The sequence below is a fragment of the Vidua chalybeata genome, chromosome 25 (genome assembly GCF_026979565.1).
Source record: "Vidua chalybeata isolate OUT-0048 chromosome 25, bVidCha1 merged haplotype, whole genome shotgun sequence".
NCBI classification, from domain to species: Eukaryota; Metazoa; Chordata; class Aves; order Passeriformes; family Viduidae; genus Vidua; species Vidua chalybeata.
Window position 1 is genome coordinate 722689 of NC_071554.1, and position 25320 is coordinate 748008.

A 25320-nucleotide genomic window follows, 5' to 3' on the forward strand; every position below is an offset into this window, starting at 1 on the left:
GCTGCGACCTCCCGCGAGCGCGGCAGGAGCGGGGCCCGGGGCCGGTCCTGCCGGGAGAGCTCGGGGCTTCTCCCGGGGCGCTTCACCCTCCTCCCCGACGGGGAGCGGGGAGCTGCATCCTGGACTGGGGACAGCGAGAAGTGTCTGGGGGGGCTCCGGGACTGGCTCGCTGCCCGAAGAGATGGACCGGAGGACGGGCAGCGGGTGCGACAGAGCCAGGGGAAAACGGGGAGCACCGACGGGCAGCATGCCCGCCTCTCCGCCCTCCTCCATCCCTCCCTCCGCCTCTCTGTCCCTCCCTCCGCCTCCCTATCCCTCCCTCACTCTCTGTTTGAGCCCTCCCTCCGGGCAGGACGAGGCGGGCCCGCACCTCCGGGTCCCTGAGCGCGGCACCGCGCACCGGACACCGGCGGGGCGAGCCGGGCAGACGGGAAGGCCCCGCCAGCGGCACTGAGTGACCCCAATGACACCCCCCCCGTCCCCCCGATATCACGGCCACGCAGGTCCCACGGCGGAGGGGCCGTGCCCATCCCCACGGGCACACGCACACGCTCGGCCGCTCCCACCCCAGCACACACTCGCGGACAGCACGGTCACAGCTCCCCGCGGCCCACGGGCGCCGTGGCCGGGCTGTGGGGTGGCGTGTCACCGCGGGTCCCCGCGGTCTCACCGTGCCACCCGCAGGGTGCCGGCCGCCCATCGCTGGGCGGGACGTTCCATTGGCAGCGCGTGTTTTACGCGGAGCAGAGCACAAACCCTTCACCCGCAGCTGTAACACGCCGCGCTGTGTGATCGACATCAACAAACACAGCCCCACACTGCAGTTAATTTAATTCCACTCTTCCTGCCCGGAGCTACAGCTCCCTTCATTTTCATTTTTCCTCTGAATTCCCACAACTCAGACCTCTTTGATTTCCAGGTTTAATTAACAATGCTCATTAAATGAATTTTTATTCATTTCTTTTAATATTATCCTGCCACCTGTCTTTAGGAGGCATGGGCTGATCGTTTATTCTAATTTATTTCTGTTAAAGATGGCATTTAAGGGTGGGAGGAGGGATATGAAGAGGTATAGAGGGTTGATCCATTCAAATCTCTTCATCCCCCTCAAATGCTCTTCAAGGATGCTGCTCCTGGAAGTTCTGTATTTATTTTCCACCAGATCCATTTCATTTGCTAGGAAAAATTGGATTGGACATGCTGTATTTTGCAGTTATGTTCCAGTTCATTCTTAATGTCCCTCGCTCGTCTAGTGCGTATAATGTAGAGTCTTTATTCATCTGAAAGAGGTGAAACTGCAAAATCCAGGCAGGAAGGGCTGTGAGTCAGCCTGCACAGGACAGCAGGCGAGCAGGAGGATGGTCCCTTGCAGCAGCTTGGAGGGAAGCTGTGTTTCCACCCAAAAATGAGACAGAGCAGAGGAAACCTGCAACGCTGACAGACAAAGGGAAGGAAAAACAAAAGGCAGGGCTGTCCCGCTGCCCCTCACAGAACATGCTGGGCGAACTGGGGTCGTGGGAACACATCAGGCTGGGGCAGTGGGGCTGTGGAGTGCTCTCACCCTCCCCAGCACAGCACAGCAGTGCTCAGGAAGGAGAAAACAGACCTTGCAACAGACTCTGGGCTTTAGGAAACCCCCAGGAGCTACGCTGCCCTGGCACCTTCTCTCACCTTCTCTGAGAGCACAATCAGCACCTCCCCAGCCCTGGGGTCCTGCTCAGCAGCACCCTCAGAGCCCTACAAGAAGCAGAATTGTCCTTGTAAGATGTCCAAGACCCACCTGAGTCCTTCACTGTCCCAGACCCTCTGTCCAGCTGCTGTCTGATGATGAGGGCAAACCAAACCCCAGGGCCTCTCATGGACAGGAGGCACTCGTTAAGTCATCAGTGCTGATGATGAACAATGATTCACTTTTTGCTGTCCTGAGGTCCCGGACAGGGCCCAGGACTGTCACACGGGGGGTTGCCAACACACTCTCCCAGCAGCTGCCTGGTTTTGTTACTGGTTCAGGACCATTGCTGGGGTCACCTGAGCACAGGAGGCTCAAACACAGCTCCCTGCTACGTGTTTTTTAGCTAAAAACATGTTTAAGGACATGTTTAACTTGTTTAAGGACCACAAGTCCAGTTGTACTTGTGTTTTGCTCTGCCAAACATCCTTTGTGTTTCCTAACAGTGGCGAGGTCCTGCTGAGGACCTCAGCGCCAGAGCTGCCCCCTCACTCCCCAGCTACAGGGAGCATTCACTGTGAGTCTGGGCAAGGTCTCCACCCCAGGGACCACTTCTTGCACATGGACCCAAGCCAGAAATCTCTGAAAAACTGGTTTTGTAACAAAGGTCCCAGAGCTCCTTCCCAGGAGATCCCCAGCACTGCCACGAGTGTGTAAGGGGCTTGAGGCAGCAACTTCTGCTCCTGGGGGTCAGCAACAAACGTACCGGTGGAGCAGGGTGATGAGAGCACTGAGAATAAAGTACGTGAGCAGAGCTCTTCCCTAGCCAAAGATGAACCAGTTCTTCTCCAGAAGCTCAGCTCCCATCAACACCTCAGGGAAATACAGGCTGCCCCTATTAATTCCCACATCCCCTTCTCGGAAGGAATCTCCTTGCTATGGGTCTGGAGAGCCAGGCAGGGCTTTGGGGCGATCAGGGACCCTGCTGAGGGGTGGGCAGGGAGTGTGGCAGCCCCCTTGTTCCTCAGGCCTCCACTCTCACCACCCCTGCTACATCTCATGGCAGGAGGGAGGGGGCTGCACTGGGTTCTGGCAGCACAGCAGCCAAATAACAACCTTATGAAATATTTAATTTTATTGCCAGTGCTTTTGGGGTGAGATGAATAAATGCTGTAAGACAATGTATACCATGGTCAGGTTTGCAATGGCATTTTGACATTTAAGCTGTCAAAGAGAAATAGAATGTGGATCTGCTCCTGTGGGGCCTTGTCCATTTTGTTGGAGCATAGTGGACAATCATCTTGCTCCTGGAGAGCTTGTCCTGGTGTTGGAAGTGCACTGGGAGATAAAGCACAGTTTGCTTTGGCTGTTGCTGGCTGCAATCCCACTCTGTGCTGGCATCTCAAACACTGGCAGAGAGGGGATGTTAGATGATGCCACATCCACCTCTCTGGCACCAGACCATCAGTGCCCATGGATGCCAACTGCCAGGGGCAGAACCTGTGGTTGGGCTTGCAAAGCTCAGGGTGGCTGAGGACACCCTGCAGCCTTTGAAGCCTTGGCCAGGCTGCCAGGGCACCATCTCCCTCGTGTGGGCTGAGCCAGCTGGGCGTGCTGGGGCCTGTGGACTGGCATGCATGGAGATGCCCACGTGGCAGGAGGCTTCCAACAGCTCCAGTGCCCTCCCCTCCTGAACGTGCAGTGCTCATTATTGTTAGCACTCAGTCGTGGGGAGGAAAAACAGTCTTTTTGGGGGTGCTCTGTCCAAGAATGTTTGGAAAGTGCTCTGGGACAAGAGAGTGATGATACTGCTCAAGGAGCTCTGCCATCTCCACTGGCATTCAGCCTGGTAATGTCCCAGAGAAACATGGATGTCTCACTCCTTCCACCACCAGCTCAGGAGCTGTGACAGGCTCATGAGGAGCGTGTTTTGTTTCCTGCAAGGAAACATGTACATGACAAGACATCAGGGTCTCTGGGAGGGTCCAGTTCTGGCAGGGCATAGATGGTCCTGCTCACACCTGAGGGGACTTTACACTGGAAAGTGTGAGAATGAGGTGCAGATGCTCCTTTCCAGGCACCTGCTGGTGGCCAAACCCCACTCCCTAAGATGGGGAAGGATAAAACTGGAGCACTTCCTAGGTTCTTGGTTTGCTCCCAGGTAGCCTCTCAGGGAATTCAAGACCAGCAACCAAAGGCCTCTGGGTTAGGACTGTGCTAGTGTTGGAACTGGGGGCCCAGGCTGGACCTCTGGTCGGTGTTGGAGCTCCAACAACTGCCCACGGGAATGAACCATGGCCAAACCAGATCAGCTGCCCACAGCACGTCCAGCACTGCACTGGGGATAGCAGAACATCCTCCTGGTGATACAGGTCATATCTCTCATTAGCACTAATTAGTGGCTGTCATTAATAGGAAGCCCACGCCCCTGACCAGAGGCAAGAGTGTGTACAGGACCGGGAAAGGAAGGTAAAGGCTTTGAGGGTTTGGGTGTTTTTTTCTGACACTGCATTGTATTCCTAGCTTTTCCTGCTGGTGTGTCCCTGCGGTGCAGGGATGTGATCCTGGCAGGCTGAGGAGCCTCTCCCAGCCCAGCTCTGCAAAGTTCTGCTCTTTTTCAAGGCCAGGAGGCTCATTTGCTGGTTTGGCTCACACTGCTCTGCTGGCAGCACCTGCCTTTGTTCCAACTTGCACTGGCTGCTCAGGGCTGAGCTGAAAAGATCTGAAGATACTTTCCCTGAGCAGCAGCCTCCTCTCCAGTTGTGTAAGGCACTTGCTCTAATAAAGCAGTGAGCCAAAAACACAGTGTAAAGCAGGAATGCACGCAGAGCCAGCCCTCCTTTTGAGGCAGCTTCGTGCTTGATTTTTCCCTTGATCAGACGATTCCACAGCTCCCTCCAATGAGTTCTGATCAGCGCCTCGGGCTGGCAGCAGAGCCGGTCCCGGCGAGGCAGCAGCTCCCAGAGAACTCCTCGGCTGACACCTGGTGGAAAAGCGGGAGCAGGGAGCGCCGCTCGGCTGAGCCTCAGCAGGCACCCTGTGCAGCTGCTCCTTCTGGGAAACACCCTCGGGATAACGCGGTACCCGGGAACTGCAAGGCCCGTGCTGCAATAGGTTTACTCCATGTGGCCTTTCTCTTCTGTAAAGCAAGATGTTCTTTGGTCTGCAGGGAATCAACAAGGGGGAATTTACTCATTTTGGCTTTCACACCCTAAACGGAGTAGAGGCAGACTGAATTCTTCACCTTGCAAGAGTGGAAATCTCTCCCTGTACATCCCATCCTGGCGGCGAGAGGGAGCAAATAGAAAATCCCATGGATGTACTTTGTGCAGGTGTTTTGTGGGGCAAAAGAGGCAAAGCAAGTGGTGCTGGGAAGGTTTTCTAGGTGTGTACTTGGGATGATGGTAACAGTGGAGGATATGAACTGGGAGATCATCCAGCAGCACAGCATCTTCAAGTCACAAGGAGTTATCCCCAGTGCTATCAGTAAATAATAAAGCTTTTCCCATTCCTTTTTTCAGGGTTCTATGTATAGTTACTAATATGTGCAGGACTCAGAAAATAAGGTGAAAACCTGCAGGGTTTTCCTGTGACAAAACCTGTGACAAACCGTGACCATATTAACGGGAGAAGCAAGCATCCTGTCAGGGCCCTGGGCAGAAAGAAATCCCAGCACTGAGAAGTTTGAAAAACAAACTGACAAAATGTCTTTAATAACAAAACAGGCTGTTTTTACAGAGAAATCCTCACAACAGGTCGAGCAAGGGCATGGTGAAATGTTCAGAGGCAGCAGCACTTCTGCACACTGATGTGGACAATGCTGATCATGCTGGGCGCTGCTGCATCACTCCAGTTCTGTAAAGTTTGGTCATTTAAATGGTTTTTTTTGTGCCCCTCTGCCAGCAAAGAGCAGGGCAGAAGTGCTGAACAGACCTTGTGCAGGTGTCTGGCTTCATTTCCCACCCGGAGTGCTGCTGGCTCCTCCCTGTTCGGCCAGACACTGTTCCAGAGCTGCCATTCCATAGAGATTAGCCCACTCCGTGCCGTGGTGGGACAGGATCACATCCCTGCACTGCTCGCTGGCTCTGGCCAGCTCCACCAGCACGGCCTGGAAAGCGGCGACGAGCTCAAACTCCACAGAGGCTGGAGCGACGCGGGACAGCAGCCGCGCGAGTCCCTGCAGCCAGCGCGCCTGGAGAGCGGCGTGCGGCAGCCAGGGGAAACGCGGGACGCAGCCGGCCAAGGCCTGCATTCCCAGGAACCAGAGCTCACGGATGTCATCCCAGGCGCTCACGTAGGCGGGTGACACGGCCACGGCCAGGCCATCGCTGCCGGGGTCTGCCTGGGCCGTGTGGGCCTGCGAGAGGAAGCGAATGGCAGCTCCAAAAAACTCCTCGGCAGACTGTGTTCCCTGAAGGGCTGGAAGAAAAAGGAAATGAATGTTACAATGCAGAGTTTGCTCACCCAGAGAAAGGCCCTGTGGTGGGGCTGTGTGGAGCAGAGTATCTTCCTGCCCTAGAAATCTCTTCATCCCAGCACATCAGCCTGCTGAATGCTTCACGTATTCCTTGCTCCTGAACATTGTTGGTTTATCACTTTTCCAATGACAAACTGGACCAGTTTCCCTTCTATTTGCGTTCTCCAGCCCAACTTCCCAGCTCCTGGTCACTGCCCACGCAGCACAACGTGGGCTTTGCCAATGGGAACTTCCTTTACCTGCTGACCCCGCGAGGATCCTGGCCATCATCAGGCCCAAAGTGGCAACGTTTGCTGCCAGAACCAGGTGATGCTTCTGGGGCAGCAGAAGTGGAAGAGACTTCAGCAACACATCCATCAAGGAGGAAAAGGTTTTGTCATGCCTAGAGAGAAAATAAACCCTTTTTGAGACGTCTCCTGAGCAGAGCCAGAAGCACCTGAGCACAGCACCAAAAATATAATGAAATTGGGGCTGAAAAAGGAGCATCCCTTTTCAGCATAGCATGTTAACAGATCCTCAAGCTTGATGCACAAGGCACCCTTTCTTCCCACTGCCAACCCCAGAGCCAGCTCCCACAGCTCTGTTACCTGACCAGGTCCGGAGCAGTCACAACCAGGTTAAGGAAAACCCCACACATGGTCTGGAGACTCATTTCAGTGCTCGTCAGGGGCGCTGGGGCTGTGGACTCAGAGGTCAGAACCTCCCACTGCTGCAGGAAGTACTCACAGAGCAGTGCTGGTGCCCCTTCGGCGATGAGGATGTCCCGGGGCCTGTCCTCTGCTGTCAAATGGCAAAAGCCAGGTAGCAGAAATCTGGAAGGGGAAAGAAACTGGGAGCATGAGGTAGAATGGGTCTAATCCCTGCATTTACATCCATCGCAGGGGAGAAAGCCCCATGGAAGTGGCATTGCAGGGAGAATGAAAATAGAAAAATATTTGAGCAGGTTTGCACTAAAATGCAACAAATGTGTGCTTAAAATGCTCACCTCAGAGCATCCTGGGGTAGGGCAGAGCCCTCTGTGCTGACCAGCTCTGCCTGGGGAAGACTCACAGCTGGGCTGCCCTCCTTGAAAAGCTTCCTGGCATAATCAACAAGGAAAGGCAAGAGCTCACAGATTTCCTGCTTGAGGGAGGATGTCTCTTCTGCCATCCAGGCTCCCAGGACTCGAACAGAGGCAAAGATGAAAGGATCTTGCAGCTCCTCCTGTTTAACCTGCACGAAGATAGCAAAGTGACACATTATTGCCACTATACATCAACTACCAGGTCTGGAAATCACAGTGGGTCAAGAGGGAGAGTTTGTTCCACACAGAGCCACCCCCACAACCTGCTCTTCGTTAAAAGCCCTGCATTACCTGTCTCAAGTAGAATATTACAGCTCCAAATGCCTCCTCCATAATCCTCATGAGCTGCATTTTCTGCACATTTTCTAGCAGAGGGTTCTCTTCCCTCAGGCACTCCTGGATCCCCATCTCCATAAGGACATAGCAGGCTGTCACCACTTCCTTCTTCCCCTCCACCTCCACGGGATCTGGCTCCTCCAGGGTCAGGCGGACCTCCACACAAGCCAAGTTCACCAGCAGGGCCAGGAACTTGCTGCCAGCACTCCCTGCTGGGATCCACTCAGCCCCACAGGCCTGCACGAGGCTGGCCGCGAGCTTCAGAGTGGGGTCCCGCTGCGACTGGCTGAGCTTGCTGCCCAAAACGTCAGCCAGCCCTTTGTAAAGTCTGCAGAGGCACTGGGAGCCCTGAGAGTTCTCTGTCAGAGGAGGTGACAGGGGGATGAAGTGAGGCAGAACCTCACACAGCTCAAATTTGGTCATGTCTTCAGCCTTGAGGAAGTCACTGGAGAGCTTGCTGAGCACAGCCAGGAGCTGTGGAGCATCCCTCTGCCAACACTTGGCCTCTGCTATGGCCAACAGCCCCACAAGCAGGGCGAGGGCACGCTCAGAGCCGTGACCACCATTCAGGTAGGCCTGGCACAGGGCAGACACTGTCCCTTTGGTCACCAACTCCCTGGGGCCCCTGGCCGTGGCCAGGACAGCGCTGAGGCACTGGTACACGTCATCGACCATGGATGTGCTGTCCGGGTCGCAGGGGGACAGCAGGACGTCGTTGAAGGTCGGGATTTTGTTCAGGATCTGGGAGTGCCCAGCTAGCTCTGGGTCGGTGCAGAAACAGGCCAGCAGGGTGAGGCCGAGGGCACGGAAGGTGTGCGGGGGGCAGCCGGCTGGGGGCTGCTGGGAGATCAGCAGGCGGGTCGGGAATGTGAATCCGATCGCCTGGAAGATCTGGCGGCGGGTCTTGGCATCCACCTCTCCGGCTCTGACTGCTTTGGTCACCTACGAGGCAAAACAGGAGCGAGCGTGAGCATAGCAGAAGGATTTGGTACGGGCACAGGATGGAACTGCTGCAAATCAGAAACCAAAACAACTTTATTTAGTGCAGGGAAGTACGCACTGAGCTGGCACTTGGTCCAAGTGATAATCCAGAGGTTTACCACGGTGTTCCAAGAGTGTGGCAGCACTGACCGACCCTCCGCACACCCAGGTCAAGGCCAGGTTCCCTTGCTTTGCTGAAGGGAAACCCAAAGCTCTGAAGCAGCTTGTTCTGAGCTCCCAATCCCCACATCCCCGCGTCCCCGGGCCACTCCCGTGTCCAGCAGGGTGTTTGGCCTCCCCTTTGCCCTCTCTTGAGGCGATTCCGCGGTTCCTTACCAGAAGCAGCGCTGCGAACTGCTCGCTGTCGTTCCTCGCGTCTCTGAGCACACCGAGGCACCGCTTCAGCGTGGCGTGCCCGTCCCCGGAGTCCGAGGCCATGGCCGGGAAGCGCGGCTGAAGGACTAGAGGGGAACACGGGCAGCCTTCCCTCGGCCCCTTCCCTCACTGCTCCGGCCGCTTCCTTCACGGCTACGGCCGCTTCCTTCACGGCTACGACCCCTTCCCTCACGGCCCCGGCCCCTTCCCTCACGGCCCCGGCCCCTTCCCTCAGCCCCTTCCCTCACGGCCCCGGCCGCTTCCCTCAGCCGCTTCCCTCACGGTCCCAGCCCCTTCCCTCAGCCCCTTCCCTCACGGCCCCGGCCCTCCCCTGACGGCGCCCCGCCTGCGGGCGCGCGCCGCCTGCCCCGCCCGCCCCTCCAGCCAATCCGCGCGCCGCGTCCGCGCCGCCGGCCAACCGCGTGCCGCCTTGTTGGGCGGTGCCCGAAGCCGCCGCCTCCGCGCGGGACTGTGGGCAAATCACCTGTGGCTGCGCGGCCTCCGCGCCCGCCCCGCCCGGTGCGACCGGGACCGGCGGGGGAGCGAGCGGCGGGGCCCCGCGGCTCCGCAGCCCTGGCACTGCCCGCACGGCCGGACCCAGCCCTGGTGCCGGGAGGTTCAGCTTCCGGGTGAGCGTGCGCCGCCATGGCCGCGGGGCAGGAGGCCGCGGTGCCCCCGGGCCCGCCGCGCTGCAGCCCCGGCCGTGCCCGGCGCCCGGTGCCCGCCTGAGCTCGCCGAGGAGCCGCTGAGGAGCCGCCGAGCCTCGCCATGCTCCCTTGGTACGTACGCGCCGGCGGCACGGGGCGCTGCCGCCTCCCGCGGGGCCCGGGCCCGGCCCCGGGGGCTCCGTGCTGGGCGCTCCGGCCGGGCGGGTGCGGGCACCGGGGGTCTGGGGCGGCGCAAAGTTTCCTCAAGGACCTGTTGGCTGAGCGGGCGCGGGTTTACATCGTCCCCCCTGAAGTTTTCCTCCCGTGTCCGCTCCTGCTCCGCCGCAGGCGGTTGAGTGTAATTCCTCGAGGTGTAACAAGCTCTGAGTGCTTGAGGAGCGCTGGTGGTTGTGGCTGTTGACAGCATTCCCTGTACCAGCATTCCCTTTGGATTCTTCAGAACTGGCCTGTTTAATGCCGTTTAGTGCCTAATGATGCTTTCATTGCTCCCTTAAAGCAGATGCTATTTATTACCTGTGAAATAATTAATGTTCTCCTACCGCATCACCTAGAGATAATTTGCATTCAATTAGCATGTGGGGCTGTTAGATAGCCTTTGGCACGAGAAAGGCAGAGAAGTGATCCCTGCTCTGTGGGGCGAAACCAGAAGCAAAGCAGGGCGTTAGCTCCCAGTTTCCCAGCGCTGCCGTGCTCTCCTTTCCCCGTTTCTGGCTGGCAGCAGCCAGCACGGACGTGCCTGTGGTGCCATCACCGGGCAGGTGTGCAGGGGCTGTCAGTGCCTGTGTTACCCTCGTGCTGCTGCTGGGTGTCCGATCCTCAGGCACGTTTGAAACTGGAATTTCCCAAATGCCTGCTTGGAGACCAGTGGACAGCTACTGTGATATCCGATGAAAAAATGGGGTCTGGAGGAGAAAACCACAAGGGAAAGGCCCTCTGCACTCAGCACTGGGAGCTGTGCCACTGCAGGCTTCATTTTGGTATCAGCCATTGATAGTTCCTTAGCAACAGCTGGACTAATCACAGCTGATAAGACATTTCTTTTCCTCCACAAATGCTCTGTTCACTTTGCACTCTGGCTGGATCTATGCAGGAACATTTCAATTGCCACGGGCTGTTTTGTGTTTCATACCCAACGTGTTTGCAGAACCCTGCTGCTGCCCACAAAGGCCATGGAGAAGAGGTTGGAAGCCAAGCCCAGCATCAGCACCCAGTTCCTGTCCCGATACTGCCTGGGAAAAGCTGTGAGGGAGCTGGGAATTCTGCACCTGTTCTACCTGTGCACTTGCCTGTGTGCCTCGTGCTCCTCTGCAGGTGACTCTTCTCTTCTCTCTGGGACTGTGTGTATGGATTTTTATGGTCTTTATACCTCTTATTTGTTTAAAATACTCTGAGAGAAAAGTGAAATGATTTACTGGTAGACATTGTAGGGTTGGTTTTTTTATTGGTTTCCTTTTTAATTCTTTTTTTTAACTGAGAAACCAAAGCAGTTGTTTTCTTCAAACCAAACAAAGCACCACCCTTAGCAGTTACTAAATGAGCTCTCAGAAGTGTAGCTTGTGTCTCAGAGAGAGCTTTTTCTGACCTTAATTTTTGACAAAAGGGACAAGCGATAATCTGGAAAATAATTTAATTTAAGGAAAGCAACCTGGAAAGGCAAGAATGTTTTTTAGCCCTAAGATGTTTAATGCTCTTCCCAAGAGCAGTGTGTCAGAAGTCTTTATTTACCTACAGGCAATGATTATGTTTGTTTTTTTTATTTCCTGTTCAAACTTGAGCAACCAACATCCTGCTCAAGTAAATAACCAAGTTAGTGGCTTGGATGGAAGTTTTCCTCTAATGGATTGTGTGATGTTTGGTTTGGGAAGGGGGTTGGTTTGCTTTGTTTCCCAGCTATGTGGACATGTTCTCCAGGCAGCTGCAGCCTCCCTTTTGTGTTACTGGACCTTCCTGGACAGTTCCCAGTGGCAGATTTGATTAAGCTAATGAGCTGTGTGATCTTAATCAGCTAATTTAGACACTGGAAAAACATGTTTGTATTCCTGGTCCTAGCAAAGGGTTCTGTGTTTGAATGATGAGTGCTCCCTTGCCAACTGAGCTTCCTGCCTGCATTTCCTGGCTTTAGCAATTTCTTGGAGGTTTAGAGTTAGACCTCCTATGAGACATCTAGAGGGTGTTCTAGACAGTGTTGGTTTGTTTAAGGGCTGCTCTGCTTGGAAGAGTTAAAGCCAGGACCATAGAATTGTTCAAGTTGGAACAGTGCAGGTCTGAGATCATCAAGTCCAACAGTTAAATGAGTGAAGAGTCCATTAAATTAAGGCTTTTTACGTGTGCAGAAATAAATCTAATTATATGGGCATAGTTACCCTGATGTGGACATTTTTTCCATGGCAGAGGTTTTTATTATTTTGGGCTTGTTTGTGTCACTCAGGCAGCGGAGTTTGTGAGGCTGAGGAGGAGTTATGGCTGCCTAGAAATGAGCGTGGTCATGTGGAGTTACGCAAGGGGGACTGTGTTGACATAACTGACTGAGTGACTGTGTGGCAGGTTTAAAAAGTCCCTAGAGTCAAGTCTTTAATCATTAATCTGCTATCAGGCAGGATTAACTGCCTGGGCAAGTCCGTAAACCTGAAGTTATTAATAGAAGCTGTTCCTGTGTGTTCCATTCCCCTGCTGCTCAGCAAAGCTGTGAGCTGCGTCCCTGGGACAGGAACTCCTGACTTCCTGGGAAGAGCAGTTTTCTCCTCTGATGTGACAAAAACAGTATGGAAAAGTGACTAAGCACACCCACTGTGCAGGTGTCTTGTGACTTGTGTGGTGCTGAGCTTAGGAGGGACCTCATCCTCAGGAATGTTCCTGCTTTCTTGCTTTCTATGCAAGTGTAGAGTCTGTTTTCTCCCAGGGCACGTAGAGTTGTCTGAATGTTTGGTGCCCCCCAAAGGCCATGGAACTTGAAAATGCAAAGTGAAAATCAGCATGTGAAAATTCACATCTGGCGTGCTGGGAGTTTGCCTGTTCAGTTCTGTCACTCCTGAGAGTTATCTGAGTTTTCCGCTGTCCATGTACAGCAATTCAGAAGAACATACTGCCTATTTTCAAATAAATATGTCCCAAATGGCCATTAACAGAGTTCTGGAAATGAAATGTAGCCAAAATATTATTCAAGTCTTGTTTTAGCAGGTGTTAAAAGAGAAGCAGAATGCTCTCAGCATGGTAGTGTTGTGTCATCCAGGCTAAGTCATGGCTCTGACATGCTGAGGACATGTTTCTGGGGATCCAGGCTTTACACTTGAGATGAATAAATATAATACCTGTGTTATGTAGTGATTTGTCACAAGGGATATCTTCCCTGGGAACATTTTTTAATGTACCCCATTCTGTGTGTACCCCAGTTCTAAGCCTGGTACTAGAAACTGCTGCTGAATTTCACTGCTTCCATATCAAGCCTTAATTTGAGTGGTATGTGTGAGCCAGGCCTGACACATGAAGAGAGATGGATGAGCAGTGGTGGAGGAGGAGGAGGAAGGATTTTAGGAATGTGGGAAGCAGCACATTTCCCTCATGCACAGCAACAGTGATTCACCTTTAACAGAAAGGGAATTTTACAGGCAAAATGTAAATCTGAGTGGATGAGATCCTGTTGAAATTCTCAGGAATGGTGTAATTCTTTGATTTGTTATTGTTTCTCCGAGTCTGGAGAGAGGGTGTGTGCATACACATGGGTTTGGTGTGTACACACATTCTGTTCTAACTCCAGCCCCATCAGGTTGGTGCCATGAGCTTGTCCCTGCCTGTGACTGTGACAGTGGTGCCAAGGACTGGCAGTGCAGGCATTTCAGGTGTGATGAGGTGTGATGAGGATGCTGAGATTTTTAAAGGTGCTGATGTCAATTTTTCTTGCTGTTGAGCATTTGCAGAGTTTCCTTTACACGTTTCATTGCTCGAGTGAGAAGCTTTTCCCCCTTCTGCACAGAGGTGGGTTCAGACACCCACAGGGAGCTCTGTCCCCCATGACTTGGTCACTAAACTCGAGTTCATTCTCAGTCTGGATATTGTAATTTAAATTCAGACTTTATTTTAATGGAGAAAAATGTTTCCAGTTTGTGTTGCATTCAAGAACTTCATTCTTGACAGGGAGGGAGCCAGATCTGGAGCATATTCTCCAGTTGCACAACCTCCCAGTCCAGCAACACTGTTTGTAAAGTAATCTTCCAATGACCTATTATTGCTTGGATGCTGAACACAGCACAGTGTAACAGTCCCATAGGTCATTAGGCTATTTTTAGGGAGTCCTTAATCTGCAGAGCTCTGAATTTTAGAAGCCTTTAATCCATTGATCCCTACAAGCACTCAAATTTTTCATGCTAAGAAAAAAAGAATCTATATGCAAAGCAGTTGCTGCTTTACTGCAGAGCTGAGACCTTAAGTAACTTGACTCTTAACTGAAATTATGTCAAATGTTTGAGGGTTTTTAATGAAAAACACTATGGCAGGGTGGGTGGCAAGGCTTTGCCTTGCAGAACTCTTTTCTGGAAACTGTTAACAACTTCCCAAGTGGAGCAGATTCAGTCAGAATAAGCAACTGATGTCAAATATCAGCGTGGAAGAGTTAAAAATGCCTCTGTACTGTTCACCAGGCCAGTGCCACTGTTCACAGTGTTTTCCTTCTAAGCAGACTACTCTGGGCAGAGAGGCAAGGCCATAACTGGTTAAAGAACTGTGCTTGGGATTTCTGGGTCCAGCTGCTCGGTGTGGGCATTATGGGCTCCTCTGCAACAGGACCATTTCTGTCTTCACTTCTGCTTCTCCATCCCTGTTGGAAAGGGTGGTGGTGGCTTAGGTAGGAGGAGCAGATTGCTCCTTAAAATTTTGTGTGAGTACTGGATAGTGAGGCTAGGTAGAGATTCTGAGAAGTGACAGTTACTTTCCTGTGTCTCTCTCCTGCTTTATTCCTCTGCCCCAAATTCATCTTAACAATAGTGATGAGATCTATTATTCACTGCTTTGAAGAGAATTGCCTGTTTGTCTTCCCTCCTTTTTTCCCAGATGCAAACTGGAATGGATCTAAATGCGAGCTGGGGAGGATCCTGCTCGGCGGCCGTTTGAGATGGTGGGCAGGTCACCATTTGCAGCTTCTGGAAGGGTTCCATACTCTGAGCTCCTGTCAGACCACTTGCTGCCAGCACCCCACCTGTGATGCCTTTTGGTTCTTGGAAAATATGTGCATCCAGGTGAACTGCACCATGCCTGGCACGTGTCAGGCCAACAAGACTGGCTTTTCAGATTCTGTTTTGGTGTTTCTAAAGAAATCAAAAAGCACAGAGCACTTGTTAAACTTCCATATGGAAAGTGACATGAAGACTTGGAGTCACAAGTGGTCGGACTGGGACATCCCTGTCCAGAGGAAGAAAAGACTGCGGAGATCATTCCAGAAGTGGAATTTGGCAGGTAACAGGGTGCAGCTCCTGAGAAGGGATCTGCCAGAGAACTCCAGAAGCAGCAGAAGCAAAACAGAGCGCTTGAAGGATCAGGTCCTGAGGCACTTAGTGGCAGGCAGAGCTGCTTCTGAGAAGGAAAAACAAAAGCAAGACTTGCTGAAAAATGGACAGAATCCAAGAGAACTGAACCCCAGAAGCCCGCTCCCTGCTAAGAGCAATAATGTGAACAGGTCACAGGATGCCAATGGTGACTTGCCCCAGGTAAGTGGTTGCTGGGGCTGGGGTGGGGCTGTCTGGAACAGCTGTCCCCCTCCTCAGTCTGGCTTTAGGTTGATTCTTTGGCTTGGAACTGCCCAGTGATGGGATACCTTTTCAGGTTACCAGTTTTCAGCCTCCTATCAACAAGGTATGGCCAGTGGTATGGGGTTTTGTTTGGGTTTTGGGGTAGGTTTTTCCCCTCCTTTTCTTAATTGGGATAAACAGTGTTGAAGTGGGAAGGTGAGGCAGGATGGAGTCTATGATAATGCTTATCCTCTGTATAATCACACAGTGTGCTTGCCAGATGAGAAGGAAAGGTGACATGTCAGTGGGAATTGTCTGGGAGCTGAAAACTGTTACCTGTGAAAGTACCTGTTCAGAGCCACACAATAAAAAAAGCTGCTTTCATTTAAATGCTGAATCAAGGCAGTTAAATACATTATTTTATAGAGTCATGCAGTGAGCTCACAGTGTACTTGGATGTCAATCTGCTCGCTTGAGTTGGCATCTTAATTCCAAATGTTCTCTTTTTTGAAGAGTGCTCCAGTTTCTCAAATCCTCCAGAGCTTACCTTGGCACTGGGTGAATGAAATCAGTTTAGTCTCTTCTCCAAATACATACAGTGTTAAGCCAGTACATCATGATGTTACAGAGAATTTGGCACATTTGAATTGTTAAGCGATGTTTGTATTTTTACATCTGCAAATGATTTTTTGAGCCTTATCTCAAAAATGCTTGTGCACTCCTGATGGTGAAATATAATTCTGCTTTGTTAAACTGCTCCTGAAATAGCTTTTGCCATGTTTCAGGGATTTGGCTCTGTACAAAGCTGGTGCCTCTGGTTCTGGAAAAGACTGAAGTTTTCAAATCCTGGTTGCAGGTAGGGCTGTGACTGCCTGAGCCACCACCCTGGAGCAGGATGTGGCGAGCAGCCAAGGGACGCTGCTGAGGGCTCCCGGGCAGCCTGGTGACATGTGAAACCAGGCACTAAAACTTGACAAATGTTTGATTTTCCAGACCCCCCCCACCAGCATTTGAGGCTGACTTGAGCTCAGATTTCTCTCTCCCCTGCAATGCTGCAGCATTTCCACTCTCCCTGTTCTTTCTTCCTCCTAGCAGTTGAGCTGAGCATGGTGACCCCATTCTCTCAGCTGTCACATGTGTGAGGAGATGTCTTTGCAGCCACTCTGAAATGTCTTCTCTTGCTCTTGGGGAGCAGCTTTTACCTCTCCCTGCTTGTTCTTTTTGCAGTTTTGCTTTCCAGGTTATCCTGCTATTGCTGTCCAATATGTGTCTAGTAAACTGGTTGCAAATATTAAATTACACTGATTAATCAGCTTCTGAATGTTGCTGAACATGCAGGATTTCCCATCTTTAGGAAGTGCTCCCATTGTCATTAATGTGCACTGTAGGATGTGTGCTGGGGAAAGGTTTTTACTCTCCTTTGATGATTTTTGCTAATAAGAAAGTCCATGTGTCTTAGCGAAATGCAAGTTCATAAAAATAAAAACCTTTTACTAAAATATAGTGACGTGATGGAATTCCTGGCATTTGCATTTTTGATGTTTAGGATGTAGTTTTTGAGGAGAAGGAAGAATTAAAATACCCACCTGGGCTAATTCTGGGATTATTGAACCATCCAACTTCACCTGCAAAATGCAAAGCCAGCTCTGCAGCTGTCCTTGCACTTCAAATCCAAGAGCAGTTTAATGTGAGCCAAGGATACAACATTGGGGGCTGTGTTCTTGGGACATGGGCAGACCTTCCAGGAGGGAGGTATTCCAAGCTGGGTTAGTTCTGGACCAAAATAAAGTTGCACCCATGCTGAAATCAGTAGAATTTCTCTTGGGCTACATTTGGCCCAATCCATGGAGCACATGGCTGGGTGTTTAATGCTGTTCTTTAGGAAGGGTTGGAAGATGAGGACAGTACTGGCTGTTCATACCTGAGAGCATCAAACACCTGAAGTAGGAAAAGGTACTTGAAATCAAAGTGCTTTTTCTTTTCTGCTGCTGCTGAGCATTGAATGTATGGAAGGCAAATAGTTCCCTTTGGTCTTGCAAGCTCAGAGAGAAGGAAAATGATAGTTTTGGAAAACATTGCCTCTGTGGGTTTTAATTTTCCTCTTGCAGTTCTGATGGCTCCACAGCCATCTGCAATGGCATTTGCTAATGTGCAGTGAGCATTAATTCCTGGTTTTACTGTATCCATGCTACGGAACCAGAATAAACCACAGTGCACCCTGCTCATCAGCCCTTAACTAAGGGAGATTGGTACTTTTTCATTAAAGTGAGTGACATTTTCCAGGCACCAGGTTTTTTCTGTCTTGTTGTAAAATTCCTCGTCAATTTTAAAATACAGGCACACATTTAGTGGCCAGTCAGGAGAAGCATTTGAGTGCAGCACTGCTGATGAGCAGGGCTGCTGCAGCACTGCAGCAGCTCTGCAGGCAGACTGGGAAAGGCTGGAGCAGGAGTGTTGCAACAGAGCCAGAGAACTCATTCCTGCCCTCACATCAAGCCTGCTGTTTGGCTCATGCAGTCACATTTCCTGCAAGCTTTTCATCCACAAGGGACAAGGAAATGTCTCTCTTTACCACCAGCACTAACTCTGTAATGGTTTGTGACGTTACCCACATTTTAGTGTCTTAAGAGTCTTCACAGATATGCAGATACTGCAGACAGCAAGGACACCGTCTAAGCTGAAAAGGGCCCATTTTGTAAATTCAGACCAGGCCTATCTAAATTCAAAGAGAAAAGAAAATTCCAGAACAGAGGTATTTTTCTCTCAAGTAACTTTGGCTCAGTGTGAATTCTGATGCACAGGGCTGCTCTAGTCCCTCTAGCAGACATGGGACTCTCAGACAAGGACACTGGGTTATTTGTCTCAGGCCAAAGGCATTTAGGGGTGGAATCAAAATTGTCTGAGGCTCCTGTGTTGACTCAGGCCAATGTGTCACTCCTCTCTATTTTCTAAGCTAATAAGATAGGACAGCTGGCAAACTTCTAGTCTCCTTGTCACTTATCCCCAAGAATAAAATAATCTGTTCTTTGCTTTAAAGAATTCAGAGTTATGGAGCAAAGATAAGAAATGTCTCAGCTTGCAAGCATTAGAGGCATTTTTGACTGTTGTGTTGCCCCAGGCAAAGCTTATCTAATTCGAGCTCTCCACAGACATTTGGCTGTCAATTCATCCTGAAGATTTTTGGAAGGAAGAGGATCTCTCTTAACTGTAAAGTGGGGTTTTTTTTTGGGAATTAAAAGTGAGTCAAGAAAGCATTCAGCTCACTAGAAATACTGCCAAGCAAAGTGGGGACTCTGCTGTGGCCTGCAGGTGAATGTGGATCTCCTGTGTGTTGTTTGTGACTCTTGTTCTTGTGACCCTTCTGAGTTGATTCCTAAGTAAAAAGTGGCTTCCCATAGTGGTAGGGAGTCATGGGAACATTCTACTCCTGTGCCTTTCCTAAAGAGTCTGTCTCACTTGAATTCCTGCCTGGCTGTTCCTCTCTTTCTCCTGCCAGCATTTCAAACTTTATCTTGAGGAAAGGGAGTCAGTGCCCTTTGCAGTTGTCAGTGGGTGGAAGATGATACAGCTTGGGACATCCAGCTGTCCTGAGGCCACTGAGGAAGAGCAGCATGCCAGATTTTTCCTGCATGGATTCCAAAGAATCCGTACTTTTGTTTAAGTAAGCCCAATAGCAAGTAACCAATTAAAGGAAGACAACTTTTGTCTAACAAATAGTGTTTGATTCTTTGGTACATAAAGTTCAGATGTTAATCCACCAATTGTTTTACATTCTGTGAGCAAAGTGAGCTATGGTGAGAGGAAATTATTTGCCCAAGGCTGAAACAAAACCTTTCAGAGAAGCTCTCACTGCCTCCAGTGCTGCTCCTGGCTTGGCTGGTTGTTCAGTGTGGGCAGCACAGCTTTATTTTTACAACCAACATTTAGTTGGTTGTAAGCAGCCCATTTACTGACAAGGATGTTGCCCACCATGGTCTGGAGTGTTTTCCCAGTTCCTGTTTCCTGGACTGAATGCCAACAGCATGGTCTAAAAGCTTGAGTATATTTTCCCCCAATAAGAACTTTTAATCACTCCTCTAATGGGGAGTAGTGGTGGGAAATCTATCTCCAAAGCACTTTCTGAGTCAAAGATGGTAAATTGCTCCATTTTAAATATTTAGCAGATGCTCTCAAAATAGAGTTAGCTAAAAAAAAAAAAAGAACGTGCTACACACATGGACTTCACTGTGGAGGGTAAATTGTCAAGAGTATGGCCTGGCAGGCTAGGAACTGGAATGGGGCTAGGTAAAAGGAATTTTCTGATAAAAGAAAGGAAATTGTTGCTGCCACTCTGATTATTTTCAATCAAGTGGCTCATCCTGTGTGGATGTGAGCACTCTTTGTGCCCTCCAGCTCCTCTCCCTGCCCCAGCAGCATCTCCCGGGGCAGGCACGCAGGGAGCTGTGTGTGTCAGCTCACCTTGCTTTGAAGAGTGATTCCAAAATAAATTTCCTCTTGCTGTAACAATTCAGTTATTACATAAAAATGCCACTGCAATCCTCCTGCTTCATGTTGGCCAATTGTATGGCTTCAGGAAAAGGAAATCACAGCCAGAGTAAATGAACCCCAGTTTGTGGTCCCTGTCGTCAGGGTCTGTCCTATCCCACCTTTCTGTTCTTTTAGCTCCACTCACTGCAGTTTTGAACCTGGATTTTGTCTTCTATTTGCCACATCAATAGCCTTGGTACTTAAATGCTGTAGCTAAATCTGGTGTTAGCTGGTGTTCAGCTGGGGTAGAAATGGCCTGTCTGCTGTGGAGGAAGAACATGGAGAAACACTTCAGAAGAGAGAAGGGGAAGCTGTAAAAATTCCTGCTTCTGGAAAAGCAAACCAGGGATTTTTCAGCCTCCCTAACCGTGGAGGAGGAGAAAGGCAACTTAAAACTTCCATTCAGTGTTCAGGTCAAACTCAGACAACTTCTTCCTTTACAGATCCACACAGGAACATCTGCACCAGAATCATCAGTGCTGGCTACGTTCTCCAGCCCTGTGGCACTGGACCTGACAGCTCCAGGGAAGACTGAGAAGCCTGGGCAGCCTGATGATGCCCATCCTCAGTTTCCCACAGCCAGCCCCGTGCCTGTGAAAAGCACAGCAAAGGCACAGGCAGCGACTTCTGTGCCCAGTGGAGTCCCCACAAATGGCAGTGTTCCTACAGCCCAGAGCAGCACTGCTGCAGCCCCAAGCACTGCTGCCACCACCCCAGGTGAGGACTTGCAGGGCACCAGCAAATGTCACCTGCTCAGGCTTTTTCAAGCCACAGCAGTGTGGAAAAATAGGAGATAATTATGGTACCTTGGAGAAAATACTGAGGCATCTGTGTCAGCACACTTGCTGTCAGAGCTCAGTAACTCTTAAGGTCTGGAATGGGACTTGAGCATCATAAATCTGCATGTGACCATTGCTTGTGAGGACAGCTGGGAATTAATGGGGATATCTTAATTCCCAAAGTGAAGGCTGAGATGTGATGCAGGGCAGAGTCCTGGGAAGTGTTTTTCCAGTAGCTTTGGCATGCTGCTATCCATCAAATCGAGCAGAAATCTTAATGTGTGCTCAAAAAAGGGTGTAACTGATTATTTTCTGTCCCTGAAGTGTCACTGCACAGTTCAGCCGTGGAGAACAGTGTACTTGGCTGTTAGCCCAAAGCTTTGCTTTGCAGCGTGGTGATGTTTCTGTTCACACTGGTGTTTCCTAAAACAGACTGTTGAAAATGCATAAAGGCCCAAATGCCCTTTGGCAGCTCTGTTCCCTCAGCTCTCCCTGTAGGGATGGCTACGCACAGGGAATGGCGTGTACTGCTCGTGTGCTGTCTCAGAATTCACTTAATCCAGTGTGCTCAAGCATTCACAGCTGAATTTCTTCTGAATTTAGGGTTCCTTTCCCTTACAAGGGAACAAATGGAAAGTGTAAGGGAAGCACTGCATCCAAAGATGGTTTTGGCAGGAAGCTCATTGGCTGCTTGTGCTGACAAGTTAATGTTTTCTTTTTTTTTTTTTTAAGGGTTTACCCCAGCTAAAACTGGAAAATATGTTTTAAACATCTTCATTGGTTTGTCTGGGAAGACTAATATAGTCAGGACCTCCTGGTTTTGCTAACCAATGCAAAGATGATGGAAAGACTGGTTTTTCCAAGGTTTTTTATCTGTTTGTCTGGGTTTTGTTTTTATTATTTCCTAATGAGATCTGATTGCTTTTTGCCTTGGAACTCTTTGAAGGTGAAAGACTGATGGAGTATTTGAGAGGGGAAAAAAAAAGGTGGTTCATTCCACTAGTTATTAAAATTGGAAGATAGATAAATAATAGATAATAAAGGTGGGGAATAGGTGAATGTCTAAGGTCCTTTTTTCTCATTTTTTAAACTTGGATTTTTTGTGCATACCTCTGAAACATTGTCTTTGACAGGGTAAAACTAAAGAAAGAATATTTTTTTATGCATAATTCCCAGACCAATAATAAAAAGACAAATATAAAGCAAATGGGAAGGGAGGGGAGAGATGAGGAGGCCAAGAGGTGTTTTTAAGAGATGTGTTGAACTTTCTGGTTATCTTAATGCTAACAAAAAGCAGGAAAAAATATGTCTGTGGCCATAGTTTTCAAGGTTACCCCGTAGTCTTTCAAAGCAACCTGTCAGTTTATTTGAAATGGAATGGCAAGAAAATTCTTGAGCAGGGGTGGAAAAGAAAATAAAAATAAAAGGACCAGGTTTGTACCTTGAGCTTCCATACCCAGTGTGGCAGCTGTGCAAGTTTAAAAAAATTCTCTTAGCCCTCAAGCAGTTTTTCAAAAAAGAAATTCTGTGGATTCTTTATATATTTGTGAAGCTCTGGAATTGCAGTTTGGAAGTAGCAGTGTTTGTCTTGCTGTGCCATGAGCCTGAAGCCGAGTCCTCTGCCAAAAAGCTGTCAAGTAAAACCCTTCCCATCCTGCTGGACCTGGGTGAGGAGACTCCCCTGTGCAGGGCCCAAGGGCCACGTTTCAGCACAGTGTCTGCAAAGAGAGAGGTGACTGAGTAATTTTGGGCTTGTCTAAAAATTGTAAACCCCCATTAGTGCTTTTACATTGACAAGGAGAGCAAAACCTGAAATGGGAGGTCTCTTAAAGAACAGGATGTTCACAAAATACATCATCATTTGTAGCTGGGGTTTATTCCATAAACTGAAACCAAGGTGGATATTTTTTTCCTGTTCCTCTCCAATTCTGTGTTTGTCCTTTTCAGCTATGAAGGAGCTGGTGGTTTCTGCTGGAGACAGTGTTGAAGTGACCCTGCCAAAGAATGAAGTTCAGTTGAACGCATTTGTGCTTCCTGAGCCACCAGCTGGTAAGGCTTCCCTGGGAATTCTGCTAAGGGCAGAATTGGGATGTGAAAGGGCAAACAGGGATGTGAAAGGGCTTGGGATGTGAAAAGGCAAACAGTCATTATGTGTGGCACGTAATAAGGGCAGTCTTGAGAATGTCTTTTGTCAGAGAGCACTTTGCTGTGGAAATTTTTCATACTCGGCTATTACCTCGTGCTGCCTCTCAGAGAAAACAGTGAGACACAAAAAAAATGGGAAGTGCTGCAAAGCCAGTGGGTTTGGGAGGTTGTGGGAAGAGGTGGGAGAAGAGATGGCACGTTCTCAGGGTGCTGTGTGAGGAAGAATTGGATTTTTAGCATCTGTTCTTGATATTTGCTGATAGGAACTGAGCTGTATTAGCAGGTGATCAAAATCTGCATTGGGGTATTTGCCTACTGAGGAACACATTCTATACACTCCTCATTTAATCATGCAAATTGTTGGAAGGTATTTTTAAAGTTCTTATCTTAACTCTGTCCACTGTGGCAGTGGGAGCTGTAGAGGCAGGTGTGTTCCATGTTGTGCGACAGCAGGGATTGATTCATTCCTGTTCAAAAATTGGCATTCCTGCGTCTGCAGGATCTGAGGATGTGATAAGGCTTTTCTCTCTTATTATCCTGGAGCTGTGATTGTTCCAAAGCTCTTTATTGCCTTAGAGGCTGAAAGATGGGTTTTGATTCCAGAGTAAATGAGTTTAGAAGCACAGATTGTCTCTTTTCCTGGGTATATTCCCAAAAAGCCTCAGCCCAAGCTGTGTCTCATTTCTCCACAGTGCAGCAGAATGTGCCTTGTAAATGTTTAATACCTTTGCAGTTCTTTAGCATGGAAGAAAGACAGGCTTTGAAAACAAACATCTGGACCTTTTCTTTTTTTTAAGGAACCACATATTCCTATGAGTGGGAGTTGATTACTCATCCAAAAGACTACAGTGGAGAAATGGCAGGGAAGCACTCCCAGACCCTGAAGTTGTCTAAGGTAAAGCTTTGGCTACTTCTTATCCTGTTGTGTTAAATGCCAAGTGGAGAAGATGAGGACCCCAGCAGCCAGGAAAGACCTGTATGGGATTTCAGGATGAATAGGAAATTGCATGATGGGCAGGCAGCCAACATTTGACTGCAAGCCCTCTTCTGAGGCTCTTAGAAAAAGGAGATTGATCTGGCACGAGGGAAGGAAGAAATTGATTTCAGGGGGTACAAGCTGCCTACAAGCAGTGTGACAAGGCACACAAATGGCACAATTTAACAGTAACAAGGGATGGGAATATTCCTGGAACAGTGTGGTAGTCTGCTTAGGTCTGAGCCTTGTACTGCCCTCTGGAAGAGGGTCTTGCTGCTTCCATTAACGAGAGCCTTGCAATGCCTCGTGCCATGTCCCTGGCTGCTGCTCTTAGACAAGCTCTTAACAGGGAAAGGGTTGCCAGTTCCTGCACGTGAGGATTCTTAACAAGGAAATGACTCTAAGTACTGTGAATATGCAGTTCTGTACTTGAGACATTCCTTTGAGCAGCCTGGATTCCACTGCACTCAGAAAAACATCTACATGCTTTAGTAAGGATATCATGCAGAGCCAAACCTTTGGAAAGGAGTGTGCAGGTCTCTGTCAGGGCTTCAGCCTTCTGGGTATCAAGATTGTTATCCAGCACTTGGTCCCTCACCCTCTCATTTTAGCTCAACAGTGGATGGTGAAGAAGTGACTGCCTGGCTCATGTCACCTAGAAGGAAAAGAAGAAACACTTGCATTTATAAAAACACACAAGAAGAGATTTTCTTCTTACATGCAGCCTTTTTCACCTCAAATGCAATCTGCTAGTTCAGATTCCTGTGGCCAGACAACCTGAACTAATCTCTATTGTCTCTCTTCTGTTTGCCTTTTGTTGCTGGAAAATAAAGCTTGACTGACAATCCTGTGGCAGAGAGAAATACGAGTCTTTGGTTTCTGCATTGTAAACTAAAATATGTGTAATACCATTTTGGCCTGGAAACCATCCTTTGCTGTGTATGCAGAGGCTGAGGCACAATTGCCTGGGTGCTCCTGTGCCAAAGCACAGGAACTTGACCTTCCAATAGGTCCTGATAAGGTGCCACCAACCTGTAGGTAAATAATCCTTTGTGTTTGTTTCCAGCTCACTGTTGGCCTGTACGAGTTCAAAGTCGTTGTGGATGGGGAAAACGCGCACGGAGAGGGATACGTGAATGTAACAGTGAATCCAAGTGAGTGCTGGGATTGGATTTTCCTTGTCTTCACCTGTCTCTGACATGCCAAGGCAGCTGTACCATGGGGTTAGATCATTTGGTTTACTGTGGTGATAATTCATTGTGCTGTGAACTTGAATATGTGTGTGTGTATATATATATATACACACACATATATGTATTAAATAATTTCCTAAGATGGGAAGCTATGGGTAACACACAGCTATTTTTGCTGTACTCTATCAAGCCAACCACTGGATAAAAGAGCTCTAATCCTGATAGGGAAGTGCTCAGCAAACACCTCACCCTGAAAAGCCACTGCTTCTATAAAAACTAGCTGCAGTCTGACAAAAAGCTTATAGCAGCAGGAGCAAAAACTGAAGAGAACCCAGAGCTTTGAAGCTCCTTTAGAGGTTCCTTTCTTCCCTGTCCATAAGGAATATCATTCCTAACCACAGGCGGGTTAGGTCA

General features: G+C 49.5%; 2 protein-coding genes across 2 annotated transcripts in view; one reads left to right on the top strand and one right to left on the bottom strand.

The window, feature by feature from the left end:
- Positions 1-5352: 5352 nt before the first annotated feature.
- Positions 5353-9102, bottom strand: NCDN (neurochondrin). The gene is made up of 6 exons (XM_053964817.1): positions 8863-9102; positions 7501-8487; positions 7132-7358; positions 6734-6958; positions 6386-6528; positions 5353-6088 (listed from the first exon to the last, which is right to left on the bottom strand). Exons 1-6 carry the CDS (start codon positions 8962-8964, stop codon positions 5622-5624), a joined length of 2151 nt encoding a protein of 716 aa, XP_053820792.1. The 5' UTR covers positions 8965-9102; the 3' UTR covers positions 5353-5621.
- A 303-nt stretch (positions 9103-9405) lies between these two features.
- The window catches only part of KIAA0319L (KIAA0319 like), a 29992-nt gene continuing 14077 nt past the window's right edge, over positions 9406-25320 (top strand). Inside the window, exons 1-7 of the mRNA XM_053964487.1 lie at positions 9406-9680; positions 10714-10880; positions 14613-15265; positions 20257-20530; positions 22540-22641; positions 23535-23632; positions 24780-24867. Coding sequence (XP_053820462.1) covers positions 10739-10880; positions 14613-15265; positions 20257-20530; positions 22540-22641; positions 23535-23632; positions 24780-24867 — 1357 coding nt within the window. The 5' untranslated portion in view covers positions 9406-9680; positions 10714-10738. The remainder of the gene's footprint in view (positions 9681-10713; positions 10881-14612; positions 15266-20256; positions 20531-22539; positions 22642-23534; positions 23633-24779; positions 24868-25320) is intronic.